Genomic DNA, 18,089 nt, shown 5'->3' on the forward strand with positions numbered 1-18,089 from the left:
GTGGCTTCACAGCTCACAGCAACCTCCAACTCCTGGGCTCAAGCGAGTCTCCTGCCCCAGCCTCCCAAGTAGCTGGGACCACAGGTGCCCACCACAACACCTGGCTATTTTTTTGGTTGCAGCCATCGTTGTTTGGCAGGTCCCAGCTGGATTCGAACCCGCCACCTTAGGTGTATGTGGCGGGCGCGTTAGCCACCTGAGCCACAGGCGCCGAGCCTTCATTGCAGTCTTGAACTCCCAGACTCAAGAGATCTTCCTCAGTAGCTGAGACCACAGGCACACGCCACCATGCCTGGCTCTTTATTTTATTTTCTGTAGAGTTGATATCTAGCTCAGACTACTCTCTAGGCCTCAAGTGATCCTCCATCCTCAGCCTCCCAGGGTGCTAGGATTACAGACGTGAGCCACTATGCCTAGCCTGTTAAGTCATTCTATCTAAGGACAAGTAGCGTATTTCCATTTACTTAAGTCTATTTTTGCATCTTTCAGATATATTTTAAATTTTCCTCGTGTAGATTTTGCATATTTCTTAATAAGTGTATCCTTATGTATGTTATCATTGACTTCTTAGGGTAGCACTTCTCAGTACAGCCTTCTGCAATAATGGACATTTTCTCTACCTGCTTTGTCCAATATGGTAACCACTAGCCACACATAGCTATTTGAATTTAAATTTAAAAATTTCAAAAATTAACTATTTAGGGCAGCGCCTGTGGCTTAAAGGAGTAAGGCGCCAGCCAGCTCCATATGCTGGAGGTGGCGGGTTCAAACCTAGCCCCGGCAAAAAAAAAAAAAAAAAAAAAAGAATTAACTATTTAGTTCCTCAGTCAACCTAGAACACGTTTCAAGTGTTCATCAATAGTCACTTGTGGCTAGGGGGTACCAGATTGGACAGCACAACTCTGTGGGTTTCCAGGTATGCCATGTGTCATCTGCAAATATAGTTTTACTTTCTTTCCCAATTCTTATACCTATAATTTATTTCTCTAATTTAATTGCATTGGCTGTCATACCTTCAATAAAACATTGAATAGTAGTAAAATAGTCAACACATATGCCTTATTTCTTAGCAGAAATGCCTCAAGTGTTTCCACACTAAGTAAGATGGTGGGCTGGCTTTACAACTTTCATTTTTCTTTTATCATATGAAGACAGTATCCATTAACTTTTGTTTTCTCAAATGTTCTCTTCCAAAGATGAGAGCTGAATTTTTTCAAGGGCTTTATTAGCATCTGTGGAGATATCCATATGGTTTTTTCTTTAGACTTATTAATATTAACAGATTTCCCAAAATTGAACAAATTGCATTTCTATGATAAATAACACTTGATCAAGGTGTATAATTTTCTTAATATGATACTGAATTTTACTGCCAGTATTTTATTTAACACTTACTACAATACTTACAAGTAACATTGATCTATCATGTTCTCTTTTGTGAAAATAGGTTTAGGTGTCAATGTTACACTTACTTCATAAGAATAATAAATTTTATTTCATTTTCAATGTTCTGGAACAATTTATAAAGCATTGGTACTACCTGGTCTTTGAAGGATTGACAGAATTCCCTGGTGAAACCGTGTGTGTGTGTGTGTGTGTGTGTGTGTGCATGTGTGTATTTTCAGAGAACATAGATTGGCATCATATACTTGATTTCTTTGTAGGCCAGATGTCTCTGTTTCAGTCACTTAACTGCTTTTATAACACAAAAGCAGCCATTGACAAAACATAAATGAATGTGCTGGGCTATGTTCCAATACAATTTTACTTATGGACACTGAAATTTGTATTTTATATAATTTTCACGTATCAGGACTCAGTCTTCTTTTGACTTCTTCAACCATCTAAAGACACAGAAGCCATTAGTCAGTCATACAGAAACAGGTGATAGGCCGTATTTGGCCTGCAGGCTATAGATTGCTGACACTTTGTATTTTGAACATATGCACATACATATGTAATCATGGATCATGTAATAACATTTCAGTCAATGATGAACCACATATACAAGTGTTCCTATAGGATTATATAATGTACCTGAAATATCTTATCACCTAGTGATATGGTAGCCATTGTAATGTCACAGGCACAACACATTACTCATGTATTTTTGGTAATGTTGGTATAAATAAACCTGTCACACTGCCAGTCATATAAAAGTATAACATATACAATTAAGTATAGCACATAATACTTGATAATAAATCACTGTGTTACTTGTTTGTCTGTTTACTATATAACTCATCCCTCAGTATCTGTGGGGGATTGGTTCCAGGACTCTCCAAGTATATCAGAATCCCCCAATGCTCTAGTTCCTTATGTAAAATGTGGAGTATTTGCATATAGCCTATGCATATCTTCCCATATACTTTAAATCATCTCTAGATTACTTATAATACCTAACACAATGCCTATGCATCATTTCATTCTTATAGATTCAACATAGTACTTGGCAGACATCAAATTCAAGTGTTGCTTTTTGAATGTTGTAGAAATCTTTTTCCATATATTTTCCATTTGAGTTTGGTTGTATCTGTGGATATGGAATCCACGGATATGGAGAACCAGCTGTCCTCTATTTTTACTATGATTTTAGAGTATACTCCTTCTACTTATTAAAAAGGAGTTAACTATAAAACAGCCTCAGCGAGGTCCTTCAGAGCTATTCCAGGAGAAGGCATTGTTATCATGGATGACAGCTCTGTGTATCTTAAAGCTTCCAAAGACTTTCCAGTGGGACAGTTGTGGTTTGTGGTTATAAGTATTCAGGGAAGAATTTTCCTTCCCTCTACTTAGCCCCAAGTTTTGAGAGAGATAACATTTCTTGGGTAGTAGGTAGAATTTTTTTTGATTATTTCACTGTATTTTATGGATCTACCCCTTGGGGTCCCAGATTTATAGATAGGTATCTAGTTAGACTCTCCAACTTGGGTGGCTCCCAGGACTTGTCTTCTGTCCTCCAGCCTTGAAGATCATGTGAACCAAAGCTCAAGTTCACTGGGTTCAGCAAATGCCCACACAGCATAAAGATCAGTTTCAGCATTCTCTTGCCTCCCTGGGTTCCTGCCTTTACTCTTTTCTTTTCTTTTTGTCTGTGTAGTCATCATTTTTAAAAACAGGTCATGGATATATTTAAGATTTTAAGAATATACTTTATTCAACATTTTTAGTTCATCATTCTATTAGAAATTCAAATACCTACATTATGTGTTTTTTTTCTTTAACTGTGCTTCAGTCCTTAACACTTAATTATATATTATCTTATAGATCTTTCTAGTTATTTTAGGTTTGTCAGTTGTGTATATTTCAGTCTAGATGAACACATTTGACAATTTATTGTACTGTTCCATTTCATTTAGTTCCCTAGGCACAGAGTAACTATTCTGTAAAATTCTCACTGATTAATATAAAATAAGTGAGCTTTTCATTAAGAGCTTTTTATTCAGAGCTCATGATACCTTATGGTATGAAAGAGTTAAAAAATTTTTATCTAAAGTATCTAACTTAGAGGAGGCAAATTTCTAATTGGAGAAATTTGACTAATATTTGGGCATTGTTAGGTAAATATCTATATGACATGTGTGAAATTTTATTTCTTTCGTTGTATTTTAAGTAGGTATACAATGGACTAAAATATTTTCTTTTCCCCCTGGGATATATTTTCTTCTCCTCCTTGGTCAGTAGGGACAGATTGTTTCTGTATAGGTTCATAGGTTCTCTAGCAGATAGGAAGCAGATGTGGCAATGTGAGGATACCTGTGGGCCAGGAGAAGAACAAATGAATGAGTAATCTGGAAAAAGATTATAGTGATATAGTGAGTTGAATGTCAGCCTTTGGACCAAAGCTTTTAGTTCTCTGAAGAAACAAGAGCAACTGAGTGTTCTTCACTAAAAAAAAGAGAGGAAGAGGAAAGGAGAGACTGTTTTTAAAAGCCAGTATTTCACTCTACTTATTGTCTTATTTTCAGGTTTATCTTTCTTTAAACAGTATGATTTTAACTTTCCTTGGTTAGGTTGAGTATAACCCTTCATTATCCTGTGTTTATACTTAAGAGTATTGTTTTATTTGGTTAGAGAATGTCTTTAAAATAATATGCACTTTTCAGTGCACTTCTAGGAATGTCTGGCATGTTTATTGGTCAAATGCTTTACAGATGGAAATGAAATTTTGTGAGGAATCTTCTGGATCAAATGCAGATTTATTTTTACTTCACTAAAACTATTCAAAGCATAAAGACTTTAGCCTGAGTATCAACACTAGCAGCTGATCTGGGAGTAGTAGCCAGGATAGTACCTGCCGAGGATTGCAATGATTTTCCCATTCCTTAAGTCTCTCTTTTTTAAAATTTTGCTTGAATTATAGATGTAGACCATATGGGCAGCAATAGGTCTTTTGCAGGGGTCCTCAAACTTTTTAAACAGGAGGCCAGTTCACTGTCCCTCAGACCCTTGGAGGGCTGGACTGCAGGCCCCAGGATGAGTCAGCTACTAAGCAGGACAGGCAGCGGCAGCAAAAACACCTGGTGGGCTGGATAAATGTCCTAGGTGGGCTGCATGTGGCCTGTGGGTTGTAGTTTGAGGATGCCTGTTTTAGAGCTCTGAAGTACTTCATTATTACTACATTCCCTGAGCATTCTGTTTTCTTCTCTACATACAAATATGCTTTATATTTCATTCAACTAAGATATTGTTTAGTTTTATGTGTAACACCACCCATTATTAGACCAAATCCATTGATAATTATAAGATCAATTCCATTCCTCAAAGGAGTACTTAAGAAGTAGGGCTGGGAACAGTTACAATCACTTTCGTTTAAAATTGTACTTAGAAATAAATCGTAGACTCTCTGAAGTCTAGCTTGTAAATAAATAGTAAATAACAATAAAATTGAAATCCATAATAAGATGCAGTTTCGTGGCTTTTCTGTGTTTCAGTTTTCAAGGCATCTACCTGATTAGTGATACACACTGTGTCATAATGAATCTTGAGCATCATGTTCTCTTTTAGGTGATATTTCTGGGACTAGTGTAAGAAAATTCACTTACCTCCTTGTTATCAAGAATAAACTCTTCAGAATCGTTTCAATTCATCATATTTTCCTATTTATTAACCAAACTTTATTGCACACTTATTAAATGATATATCCTAAGTTAGTATTAGAGCAGTGATTCACAGTACATTTCTGGCCTTTAAGAGGCTTACAGTTTAATTCTATTCAGTTGTTTGGGCCATGAAAGGAAAATGCTCTTCCACATAGACAATTTACTGGCTCTGTTAACTATGCTTCTTGCTTTAGTTAATATCTTAATGGTTGAAATTAGTAAGCCCATCCTATAATAGTGGGAGAAAAACTTAATGAAAGCCCTTTGAAACATGTCCTGATAGCCACTGGGCACCAGTGTTCCAGGTAAAGGAAACCTGATAGATGAAAAGGTCACCTGTGAAATATGTTCTTCTTATAATGTAATTTAAGTTTTCTCTAGAAGTCTGTTATGAAGGTATAATTTACATGTAGTATATGTAAAATACATTCAATTTAAGCATAAAATTCAGTGAATTTTGACAAAGTATGTACCTTTTGGATTGGATTGGACAAACCCAGTCATTCACCTCAGAGAAAAACTTAGATGTGATTTTGATTCATTTTTTCAGCACATCCAAATGATTACTAATTTCTTTTCATGCTATATTCTAAACTGCCATAGAACCTATTTCTTCTTTGCTCACAACTCCTTCAGTTTTTGATATGTTGGGCCCTTACCATTTTTAATCTCTCTTACTATCTACTTCAGAATTAGTTTTTGACTCCTTTCCTTCCTTTATATCCTCAGTAATGTCACTAAGATGTGGTTTTTCTATGATACAATTGTGATCACGTTAGCCCCTTAACTTAAAATCTCTTGATGACTCTTCACAGTTCTCATTCTCAATCATTGATTTCTTAAACAGGAATTGGTGTAGATGGCAACTGATTTGACAAAGACATTTATCAAATAGGAGATATGCATGAACAGATTTCTATCCCAGTACTTGGAAGGCTGAGGTGGGTGGGTTGCCTAAGCTCACAGGTTCGAGACCAGCCTGAGCCAGAGCAAGACCCCATCGTAGCCAGAGATTGTGGTGGGTACCTGTAGTCCCAGCTACTTGGGAGGCTGAGGCAAGCAGATCATTTAAACCCAGGAGTTTGAGATTGCTGGGAGCTAAGATGCCACAGCACTCTACCAAGGGTAACCAAGTGAGACTTTGTCTCAAAAAATTAAAAATTAAAAAAAAATAAGAAAAGAAACAGATTTCTAGAGAGTTAGTCCACTTTAATAATATGGAAGAAATAGAATATTGCCTTCACAGCCCTTTTTTTAATTGAAGTTTTATGTAAACAACTATGGGGAAAGGAGAGAAACATGCTTTAAACAGCTGTCTCGGAGACTAGAAACTGTTTTGAGATTTTTATATTAATGAATAAAATGAAATGTGATAGTGCTATGTAGGAAAAAATTATAATTTATTCAAGTTGTTTAAACTTGAAGTGATTATTAAGTTTAAATCTATACATTTTTATTTTTACCTACATATACTAGCCTGTTAAAAATCCCTTCCTATTATTATCTAAACATATCTCAAATACCATGATGTACATACAAATTGTGATGCTTGTCTTTTAGATTGGTAAAGATAAGCTCTGAGGGAAATAATTAATAGCAGGGTATCTTTTTATCTTGAGTGTCAGGAAAATATAGAAATATTTAAATATGACAATAAAAACTATAAATTTATTTGTGTAAATGAGTTTTATCAAGGTGCTCTGGGGCCTTATTTAGTGAAGTGATTATTCCCTTCTGTAAAAAATGAAAATTCCAGCAAGTTATTTTATAGTTATCAACAAATGGATTCTAAAGTTTATATAGAAAGGTTAAGACCTAGAGTAGTGACACGATACTGAAGAACAAAGTTGAAGGACTCACACTAACTCATTTCAAGACTGTTTTGATATGGTTAAAATAATAGCTTCACACATCACATGGTTTATTGCCATGCAACAAGGTTCTCTTTTTTATTTACAGTGCTCAAAGGGGGGAGAATAACAAGAACAAATCTCATGGGGAATACATTTAATAGATGAGGTACATTAACATAGTGAGTTTCAATTTCAATTAGAGTCTAATTATTAAATTCTGGTTACTCAGGATAGAAGCAGGCCTCTGTGGATGTAAAGTCTAATTGAGGTTTGAAGAATACTTTTGTATGAGAGGTTCTCAGGACAGATGGCTTGATCAGCACAACAGAGATCCACGTCAACATGCAAGGTCCCTCAACACTAGTGAACAGTGCTAACATTGCTGGGCGAGCCTTAAGAGAGTAGTTCACAGGCTGACAGAGAATAGCCCTGCCAAAGGATACCCTCTCAATCTGTCTATCAAAATCTTGGGTTTAAATGTGTTTTGGAGTACAGTAGTTTAGGCCAGCAACTCACATATGTGGTCTGATAAGGGCTGTTGTAATTTTCTTGCTGGAAGAAGAGTTGTGTCCGCATCACAACAAAACATATTTTATTCTTGTGGTAAGTAAAGTATTTAAATCTTTAAATCATTTCAGAGCTACAAAATGATTCACTGGAAAGCTACAACAATCAGGACAGCATGCTATTGATAAAAGAATAGACACGTCAGTGAAACTGAATAAAAGTCCCAGAAGCAGACCCACACAAAAATAGGTGATCTTTGACAAAGGAGCAAAAGCAATTCCATAGAGAAAGGATAGTCTTTTCAACAAATGGTGCTGAAACAGTTGGACGTCTTTATGAAAAAATATGAATATAGACATAGATCTTACATCTTTCACTAAGTTAACTCAAGAGCAATCAGAGAATTAAATGTAAAACACAAAACTATTAAATTTCTAGAAGAAAACTTAGGAGAAAATCCAGGCAATATTGGGTTTGGCAATGAGTTTTTAGATAAAAGACCTTAAGATCCATGAGAGGGAAAATCGATGAGTTGGAGATAAGTAAGATTAAAAATTCTTTGTGAAAGACAATGTTTAAGAGAATTAAAAGACAAGCTACAAACTGGGATAAATATTTGCAAAACATATATCTGATTAAAAAGTCCCAGAAGCAGACCCACACAAAAATAGGTGATATAAAAAACATAGTAGGTAATGTAAAAAACCCAAACTCTTAGAATTTCATTGTAAGAAAGAATCTGATTAAAAATGGGAGAAAGCGCTGAAAAGACAAAGAAGATACATAAATGGCAAATCTGCATATAAAAATACCTCAGCATCCTTTGTCATTAGGTAATCGCATTATTAACACAATGAGATACCCTTGCATACCTATTGTAATGTGTAAGGCTAAAACCAAAACCACAAATAGCAAACACTGTGAGGATGGGGAACTGATAGGAGTGCAAGATGGTACCCCCATTTTGGAAGAGTTTGGTGGGTTTTTACAAAGCTAACATAAACAGTCTTACTATTTGATCCAACAATTGCACTGTTCAGTTTTTATCCTATTGAGTTGACAGTTTATGTCCACACAAAAACTTGCAGATGAATTTATTTGCAGCATTATTCATAATCTCCAAGAACTGAAAGCAGCCAAAATGTCTTCAATAGGTAAAAGGATAAAGAAACCGTGGTACATCCACACAATGAAATATTACTCAGTAATAAAAAGAAATGGGGTCCCAGCTACTTGGGAGGCGGAGGCAGGAGACTCGCTTGAGCCCAGGAGTTGGAGGTTGCTGTGAGCTGTAATGCCACAGCACTTTACCCAGGGGGACAGCTTGAGGCTCTGTCTCAAAAAAAAAAAAAAAAAAGAAAGAAAGAAGTGGGCTAGGAAGCCATGAAAAGGCCTGGATAATCCTTAAATGCATATTGCTAAATGAAAGCAATCAGTCTGAAAAGCACAAATTATATGATTTCAGTTATATGACATTCTGGAAATAACTCTAGAGACAATAAAAAGGTCAATGGTTGCCAGGGATTTGGGAAGGAGCAGAACGATTAAAGTATAGAGGATTTTTCTAAGGCCACAAAACTGTTCTTTATTATATTTTAATGGTGTGCATTTGACAGTATGCATTTGTCAAAACCCATAGAACTTTACAGCAAGCATAAATATTGTGTGAAAAATTTAAAAAATTATTTAGGAGGTTGGAGGGTTTCAGAAAGGAATAGAGACTATGATAAGAGAATTTAATTGTATTTCCAGTGTATGAAACAACCTAAGGGGAAAGGCACTGACCTACGTAACTTTGGAAATGAGTCAATAAGACTGAATGCAAAAGGAATTATACCTCATCAAATACTTTAGTGGATAAAGTTGTTTCCCATTGGATGTATGGGTTAAAAATTCTAATACCTCTATAAGTACAATTAAGTAAATGGATAGCAGATGGCAGGAACCAAATTTCTTCTTGTTGGGAGTAGGAATTTTTAGATTAAGCAAGGGGAGAAGGCTAGAATGATCCATGTAGTGATGGATTAGAGTTGGAGACATGAGTATAAACTCAAGTTTAGCTTAATATAGGCACAGATGGTTATATAGAGAAATATTTATAGATTAATATATGTATATATTTCTATACACATGTATTTTCTTGCTGTGTCAACTGAGAAAACCTAAAAGCAATGAACCTGCAAAAAGTGCACCAGCCAGCTTTTTGTTTTTAATACCATTCTCCAATAAAAGCAATTATGGCTCATTGGAGAAATGGCTGATTCTAGGATTGGGACAGGAACTATATGAGTCTAGAAAATCTTATAGGGCCAAGTGCACAAAAAAATCAAAACATCTACATTGATGGGAGCTAACGGGGACATAGGAGGCAGTTGAAAGAGCTTCCAATGGCCAAAGCTGGAATAGTTTTGAACAGCACAATAAGTCAAGTAATACTGGATTATAACTTAAAGTATAGAATAAATATCTACAAGTTCGAACTGAAATAAACAAAAAATAGTCCTATAAAGAATTCCAAATAATTTACGTAAATGCTCTGCTCTCAAACGTGGGAGCCTAGTGAGGGCTGCACATAATGACCTCATTACAGAGTTTAGTCTGAAAAGGGAGAAGGGAATAATAGTTTTATTTTGGAGAAACCTGAATAACACTGCTTCAGCCAGGTGGTCAGGTCACCATCAATAGTGATAAGTCATATTAACATTAATAGTACCTTAACCCCAGTCTAATCATGAGAAGATTTTCAGACAAAGTCTAATAAAGGGACATTCTACAAAATAACTGATGAGTATTCCTCAAAACTCTCAAGGTCATCAAAAACAAGGAAAGTCTAAGAAACTGTCACAGCCAAGAGGAGCCTAAGGAGACATGACAACTAAATGTAATATGATATCCTGGATGGGATCCTGAAACAGAAAAAAGACATTAGGTAAAAACTAAGGAAATCTGGATAAAATATAGACTTTTGTTAGTAAGAATGTATTGCTATTGGTTCATTAATTGTAACAAGTGTGCTATTAAAGAATACCTTAGTATGATAGGTTTATACAGGGGGAATCTCTGTATGTTACTAATATGGGGAACTGGGCATAGAGTTTATGGGAACCCTATACTTTCTCAATCTTTCTGTAAGTCTAAAACTGTTATATAAAATAAAGCCTATTAAAAAAAATAAAGGTATTATCGAAGGACCTCAGAATAATCTAACGGTTTCCGTCTCTCCTGCAGTTTTGACAGTGTTTCCTGCCTTGCTGACTCTACTTCCCTCTCAGACATCTCCTTTGATGGCAATCCAATAGCTCAAGAGTCATGGTACAAACACACTGTCCTTCAGAATATGATGCAGCTGCGCCAGCTAGATATGAAGAGAATCACAGTGAGAACCCTTCTACAATGTTCACTATGTTGTTTTCCTTAGTGCAAATTAAGAAACTGGGGTGCATATTCTTTGCTTGAAATGCTTCCAAATTTTAACAAACTATGACTATATACTTCATAATGTATATATTGTAAATATGTATGTAAATATTGTAGCATTTTTACCACCTGCTCCTATCCCTAATTTCATTAAATAGGGCTTTTAAAATTCTTAGCCTTTGATTTAAGTTAATCATTGTGCTTATTTGTCATTCTTGTTTAATATCCAATCAATAATCTATTTGGGGATGAATGAGCGAGAATTTCATTAAGTCACATGAGGTAATGGTTGAAAGCATGAGTGCTGGAGCCCAACTGCCTGAGTCTAAATTCTGACATGGCCACTTGCTAGCCATATGACCTTTGGTAATTTACTTAATCTTTCTATACCTCATTTTCTTCAAAGTAGCCACGGGGATCATAATGATACAATGCTGATAGAGTTATTGTGTGTGAGGCTCCTAGAAAGCATCAGCTGGAGTTATTGTTGCTATTATTGCTGATGTTCTACCTCCAAAAGTAGCTCTCTTTTTAATTCATTTTATCTGCATGTTAAGACATTTTCTACACTTAGACATTTTGATATGGCTGCTGATCTACATGAAATGCTGCATATTTATAACCTTCTCTTTTTAGGTGTACAACACATATTAGCATGTCAGCTGCAAGAAGTTCTATAATTAAAGAGACTTGCCTAATTTTGTATCATTGTATTCCAATTTTTTAAATATTTTATTGTCTTAGAAAATACTTATTAATACCCTTAGTTTGACAGTCTCTGACCTAGAAAAATATCCTAAGCGTCTACCTGTTTTCTCTCTTCTAGATTCTAATTTTGATATAGATTCTGATGATCAACTAGGTTTACTTAATTGCTAACTGACTTGCTCTTTGTATACCAGCTTTGCAATGTGTGCTGTTTTCAGCAATATCATAGACTTCTGGGGTGGCTAAAAAACAGTACAAAATGCAGGTGAATTCATGAATCTTCTAGTGTTTTGCCTCTCTGCCTGTTTCATGATGGAGAATGATACTTTGTCCTCTTGATTTCTTTAGCTTTATACTATAACGCTGTTTCCTACTTTTGTGGTAACCCATTAACCATATTTCCAGGTCTTTCTTAATTAAGCATCCTTGGTACATCTAACTGCTCTTCTGATAAGATTGATATGAGTAGGTAAGATACAGACCTAACCCATTTATATAAATTAGTACTTAATTATATATTAAGTTTCTATGGTGAATTTATACGGCAGTCTTATCTATCCAAACAATATGTAGTCTTTACAGGTAGAAATCATTCTTCTTCCTCCTTACCTGGCACATACAGATGTTTTCTAGATGTTTCTTTTCTTTCCTTCTCTATCTCACTACTGAGAATGTAGTTGAACTTAATAATGTTCAATAAAGAGTTGCTGATTGAGCTAAACTTACCTAACTTTCTTGCCTTAAATAAAGGAGAATGATAGTATGTATAATCATTGTCCTTGTGCATTCCATAGGGCGTGTGTTTGCCCAGTAAGGAAATGAAGAAGTATCACCTGGGATGGGAAGAGGGCAAGCTGTTTGCTACATGTAGAGCATTGATATCCATAGACAATATAAATATAGAGTATATAAATACATAGGACATATATATTTAGTGTATATAAAATATATGTAATACATATAAGATAGAAATATGAAGCATATCTGCTTCTCCACTGTTTAACTTAAATGATTAAAAATTTAAAAAAATTGAAAATAATCTCAAAAGTTACAAGTTGTAAGTACAGTACAAAGAACATTTTTTTTTGAACTATTTGAGAATAAGTTCCTGACTTCACTTTCGTGTATATTTTTTATCACCAAAGATAACTCTCCTACAATATAAATAGCAAAATTAGGAAATGAACATTGAAAAATTAGTAGTATCTAATTTTCACACCACATTCAGTTGTCACCATTATATCAATACTGTTCTTTATAGCAAAATGATCCAGTTCAGAATTATACATTGCATGTAGATGAATTTGGTCGTCATAGCTCTATTATCATCATTTTTCTCAAACTATTTCTTCAGCCCCTCTTGATTTTCATAACTTTGATATTTATGAACATTACAGGTTAGTTATTTTATAGAATGACCCTCCATTCAGATTTTTCTGATGTGCCTCATCATTAATTTTTACTTACAGGTCTTTGGCATAAATATCACAGTAGTGATTTTGTATTCTTCCCATTGCCTCCTATCGAGTGGTATGTTACTCATATTTGTCCCTTTAGTGATTATTCTAACTTTGATTGAGTTGTCTGCCATGCTCTCCTTATGAAGTTATTCTTTCTCTTTATAATCCCCTTATTCATAAAAATGTTGATATATTCATATATTCATATCAGCACAGAGTCATTTACTCTCATCTTTTGTTTCTAAGTTTTTAGTAACTTTAGTGTGGAAACTGTTTACTTTTTAAACAAACAGCAGCAAACAGCAGCCTACAAGCTGGCTACCTGGTTTTATAAGTGAAGATGTACTTGAATACAATGATGCCCATCATTTATGCATTGTCTATATCTGCTTTGATGTTGCAGTGACAAAACCGAGTAAATGCTAAAGGGACCGTGTGGTTTACAAGCTAAAATATTTATTACCTGGCTGAGTAAGTTTGCTCACACCTATAACTATTTTTTTCTTTTTAAAATACAAAGTCTTGATTAATTTTGTATGTAAATTTATCATGCAAACATTCTAGCTGGGATAAATATTTAGTGAACTTCTGTGCAATAGAGCTGTGATTCCTAAACTGTGAGCCAAAGGTGTTGTAGTGAACTTACAGGGTCACTGTGGAATTTTCAAGGGAAACACGGTGAGATTTGACATTTGTGAGACATTGAGGAAACTACTAGTTCAAAGTAGTTTAGCATTTCAGTATTAGCTCATACTTTATTTCTTTCTGTCAATCATGTCTTTGCAAAGCTGAGTTTTCAGTGGTTGTGATAAAAACAAATGCCATACCAAAATTGGAATGGCACAGGAAATGAAGATGGCGATGTCCAGTCTTGATTGTGTTTGAGAATTTGTGTAACACCCTATAGGTTACACACTTACCATGATAAGTGGTTGTAGTTATTTAAGAATGGTATAAATATTTTTTATTTCAATTTACTGTGTTTTTTAATGGTTGCTAAGTTACTAGACTACTACTTAGTAAATAGAGCTGTCACATATTTATTTTGTCCTAGGGGCACTGTGAAAAATTCCTCAGACTCTTAGATACCTTGAATTGGGCAGTTTCTGTACTTGGGTGTGTATTAAACACAGGAGATGACAAGATCAGAATCACATTTCATGCCTTTAAGTTACTTGCAGTCTACTTCAGTGGCAGGCACGCAGCCAGATGACTGTGCAAAATGCCATTCTAGAGAGAAAAGATAGCTAGATGCATCAATAGATATATATGTTTGTACACGCACACGTGTGCATGTGTATATGTGCAGCCACACCGGGTAGAGTACTCAGAAGTCTACCAGAGAAACAGAAAAAGTTCCTGAAGAGAAAATACTTGACTCGTGACTTGAAGAATAGTAAAGAAGAAGGAGCATATATTCAAGGAGAGTAAATGCATGCAAAATGCAGAGGGCTGCTGAGAGACAGCCGCAGCTGGTCTAGCTGTTCCGTATTCCTCGCTGAGTGTATGTGTGCAGGAAAAGCGGGAGACAGGCACGTCTGACAGGCGAGCACTAGGGCATTTTTTGTTGTAATAAAGAGTTTAGATTTTGGTCTTGGACATAAAAGGTAAACACCTTGAAGAGTTTAAGGTAGACACTTCTGTGGTTTATCTTACAAAGGTACAAGTGAATCTTTCTATGAGTAGAATATGAACATTTTAACACAATAACTAAGAAAATGACATGAAGGCTATGTTAACCGGTTTGATGGAAGTGTTTCGGATTGTGTGTGAAAAAACCACACTGTACCCCAGAAGTGCATTAATGTACACAGTTACCATTCAATAAAAGAAAAAAAGAGAAAAAAAAAGAGTTTAAGGTAGTTAAATTGGATTTCTTATTTAAAAGACTGTCTATCTGGGTAGAAATCTGGAGGAGAAATTGGTTGAGAAGCCAGGAGATTAGTCAGGGTAAGAGATTCTGGATTCTGGATTCTCTGATCGAGGGGAATGGCAATCTATCACTGGCCTCACCTTGTATTTTGCTTTTGTTATCTCTCTTAAGAAGAATGGATTTTAGTTTGTATTAAGTAGGATAAGGATTAATAAGATGAAAGTGATGCCTAGGACAGATGAATAAGTAAGTTTGAATCAGGCCCATCTGGAGAAGGTGTTGGCAAACTTTATCTGTAAAAGGTCTGATAGTAAATATTTTAGGCTTTAGGGGGCTGTACAGTTTCTGTTAAAACTACTCAACTCTTGGGCAGCACCCGTGGCTCAAAGGAGTAGGGTGCCGGCCTTATATGCTGGAGGTGGGAACTACTCAGCTCTCCCATTGTATGAAATTGGCCATGGACACTACATGATGAAAGAGCATGGCTCTGTTCCAACAAAATGTTATCTACAAAAACAGGTAGCAGTCTAGATTATGTCTTTAGGGCTGGAGTTTACCAGTCCTTGATCTAGCTCACTGAATAAATTGCTGGACCATTGAAAGTTGTATCAGGGAAGTGGTATAGAATAAAGCAGTAGCTAAAAGGTAGGATGAACTAATCTGTCTTTTTATCACAAATGGAAAGACTATAAATTCCACAAATTGTGACAGCCAACTTGATTTTGATCATGAAATAAATTTAAATTAAATTATTAAGATGGTTTGTGAGTGCTTAAGGAACTGATCACTAGGAGGCAGCATTTGCTCACTAAAAACAATTCATGCCAGACAAAATTAGTTTTCTATTTTAGAAATTATAGAATAAATGGATCCTCTTAGGGAAGTGTTATAGACAGTGTTTTGGTATTTAAGCAAAGCATTTGACAAAATCTTTTATGACCTTATTTTCAGTAAGTTGTATGACAATATATCTTAGTAAATATTTGATTCATTGTATCTATAAACTGAAGTAAGGGATTAATGTCAACCTTTAGAGAAATCTGTACTATAGCCTATGGCCCAAATCCATCTTGGAGCCAATTTTTTGTATAGCTCTCAAGCTAAGAATGGTTTATATATTTTTAAAGCATTATTAAAATAACAAAAGGAATATGAGAGAGAGATCATATATAGCCCATAAAGTCTAAAATATTTATTATCTGCCTTTTACAGAAAAATTTTGATGACCTCTAGTCTAGAAAAATCAGAATTTAACATAATAAAAAATAGATAAATTGAAAATCCTGGACAACATATAGAAAATCCAAAGCAACAATCAAACAAAACAATTCTCAGCACAGATGCAGGGTTTTGAAAGATGAGCAGCATGTGTGAAAATCATTTGTATTAGAACTGATAAATTCAAATTGAGCTAATTATGAGATATTATTGTTAAAGTTAGTATGGATTTAACTAGTATTTAATAGTATTTAAAACACTATTCATTTATAGAAAAAGAATTCAGAAAATAGAGACAGTAGTGTCTTTTTTTGTTTGTTTCTTCAGTGGTCATATTTCACCTGAACTATTAATAGTTTTAGAGTGGTGACAACAAACTGGAGCATTTCCAGAAAATTTGAAATGATTAGTTGACAAAGAAGAAGACATAAGGAATATATTACAGTGATCTTCAACTGTTTTCACAACTGTTCAAAAAAGACAGAATAAATACGTTTTGAAGGGCTAGAACAAAGACAACGGTACAGAAGGTTCTGCTTCCCAGAATTTCTAAAATCTTATTTTGCATATGCAGGTACTATTCTTAGAATTCTGGAACAGAAATAGTATCTAGAGTTTTCATCTCAACCCCATAGTTGGCTTAGTATGAACTTGCTTACAATTTACTTTCCAATAAAATGGAATAGTTCATTTCAGGTAGAAGTAATTTCCTGTTGTGGTGGATGTTACTAATGCTCACCAATAGGTTTTGGTTCTCCTTCTCTATTTGACATGTGGGAAGATGTTTGGCCAATGAAATGTGAGCAGAAATAATGGATATTGTTTCCAAGCAGCATTTAAAAGCCAATGCATAATTCTTATTTTTTTTTTCCTTTGTGGTGGTCATTGTAGAAGCATATATTGAGTAGAAGATACCATTAGATTACAGCCCCCAGGAATACTTAGCCACTATGTTGAAGAAAGTTGCAGATCAAGAAATAAAACTTTTCTTGTCCTAAGCCAGTGTAAGATTTGAAATTGTTATGGCAGCATAACCTACCCTGTTCTGGGTTTTGTTTTGTTTTTCTTCCCAGTATTTAACAGCTGATATATCCCTAGTCCTAAAGTCAGGTAACATGGCTGCTAATCTTCACTTTAGCACTAGCTAAAACCCTGGAAAAATCAGTTTTCTCTGTTAAAAAGATTATTTGGATAAAAAATTGGCCATCTCTTTTAGAAAAAAAATCTTTGATTTTAAAGTCCGTTTTAATGTTATACATTTGAGGAAAATAATGTTTGTAACTATTGTAAAATATATTATTAAAACATACTTTGCCATTTTATTTTTTAAATGCTGCATAATAAATTGATGCCTATATTAGGACTATTATTATTTATTTTGGAGCAAAATGTTTTCTCATGTACTATATGCATTATTTTAGAGCCTTAATAATCTGCTAAGGGAGTATGGTCTAGGGTTATCAAACACCTATTGGATCACTACATTGCTTAATTAACTGGCACCTATTTTAATATTGGGTCTTCGGCTCGGTGCCTGTGGCTCAAACTGCTAAGGCACCAGCCACATACACCTGAGCTGGTGGGTTCGAATCCAGCCTGGGCTGCCAAACAACAATGATGGCTGCAACCAAAAAATAGCTGGGTGTTGTGGCAGGTGCCTGTAGTCCCAGCTCCTTGGGAGGCGGAGGCAGGAAAATCGCTTGAGCCCAGGAGTTGGAGGTTGCTGTGAGCTGTGATACCACTGCACTCTACCCAGGGCGACAGCTTGAGGCTCTGTCTCCAAAAAAAAAAAAAAAGAAAGAAAATTGGGTCTGAAGTAAGGAAAAAAACAGATTTTTTTTTTTGTCCCATGTAGATCCCTTTCTTTTGCTGCATAAAAGATGTAGCCTTATCCCAGAAATTGGACTATTACCAAGAAGGTGCCAGGGCTCGGTGCCTATAGCTCAACCGG

At 35.2% G+C, this 18,089-nt stretch overlaps 1 protein-coding gene across 3 annotated transcripts in view; it reads left to right on the top strand.

The window, feature by feature from the left end:
- Positions 1-18,089, top strand: part of LRRC49 (leucine rich repeat containing 49) — a 127,980-nt gene that overhangs the window by 59,342 nt on the left and 50,549 nt on the right. For all 3 annotated transcript variants that reach the window (XM_003784475.1, XM_003784474.2, XM_003784476.2), the window contains one exon: positions 10,691-10,838. In XM_003784475.1, coding sequence (XP_003784523.1) covers positions 10,691-10,838 — 148 coding nt within the window. The remainder of the gene's footprint in view (positions 1-10,690; positions 10,839-18,089) is intronic.

Source organism: Otolemur garnettii, unplaced genomic scaffold (assembly GCF_000181295.1).
Source record: "Otolemur garnettii isolate 467f Iridium unplaced genomic scaffold, OtoGar3 scaffold00011, whole genome shotgun sequence".
Taxonomy (NCBI): domain Eukaryota; kingdom Metazoa; phylum Chordata; class Mammalia; order Primates; family Galagidae; genus Otolemur; species Otolemur garnettii.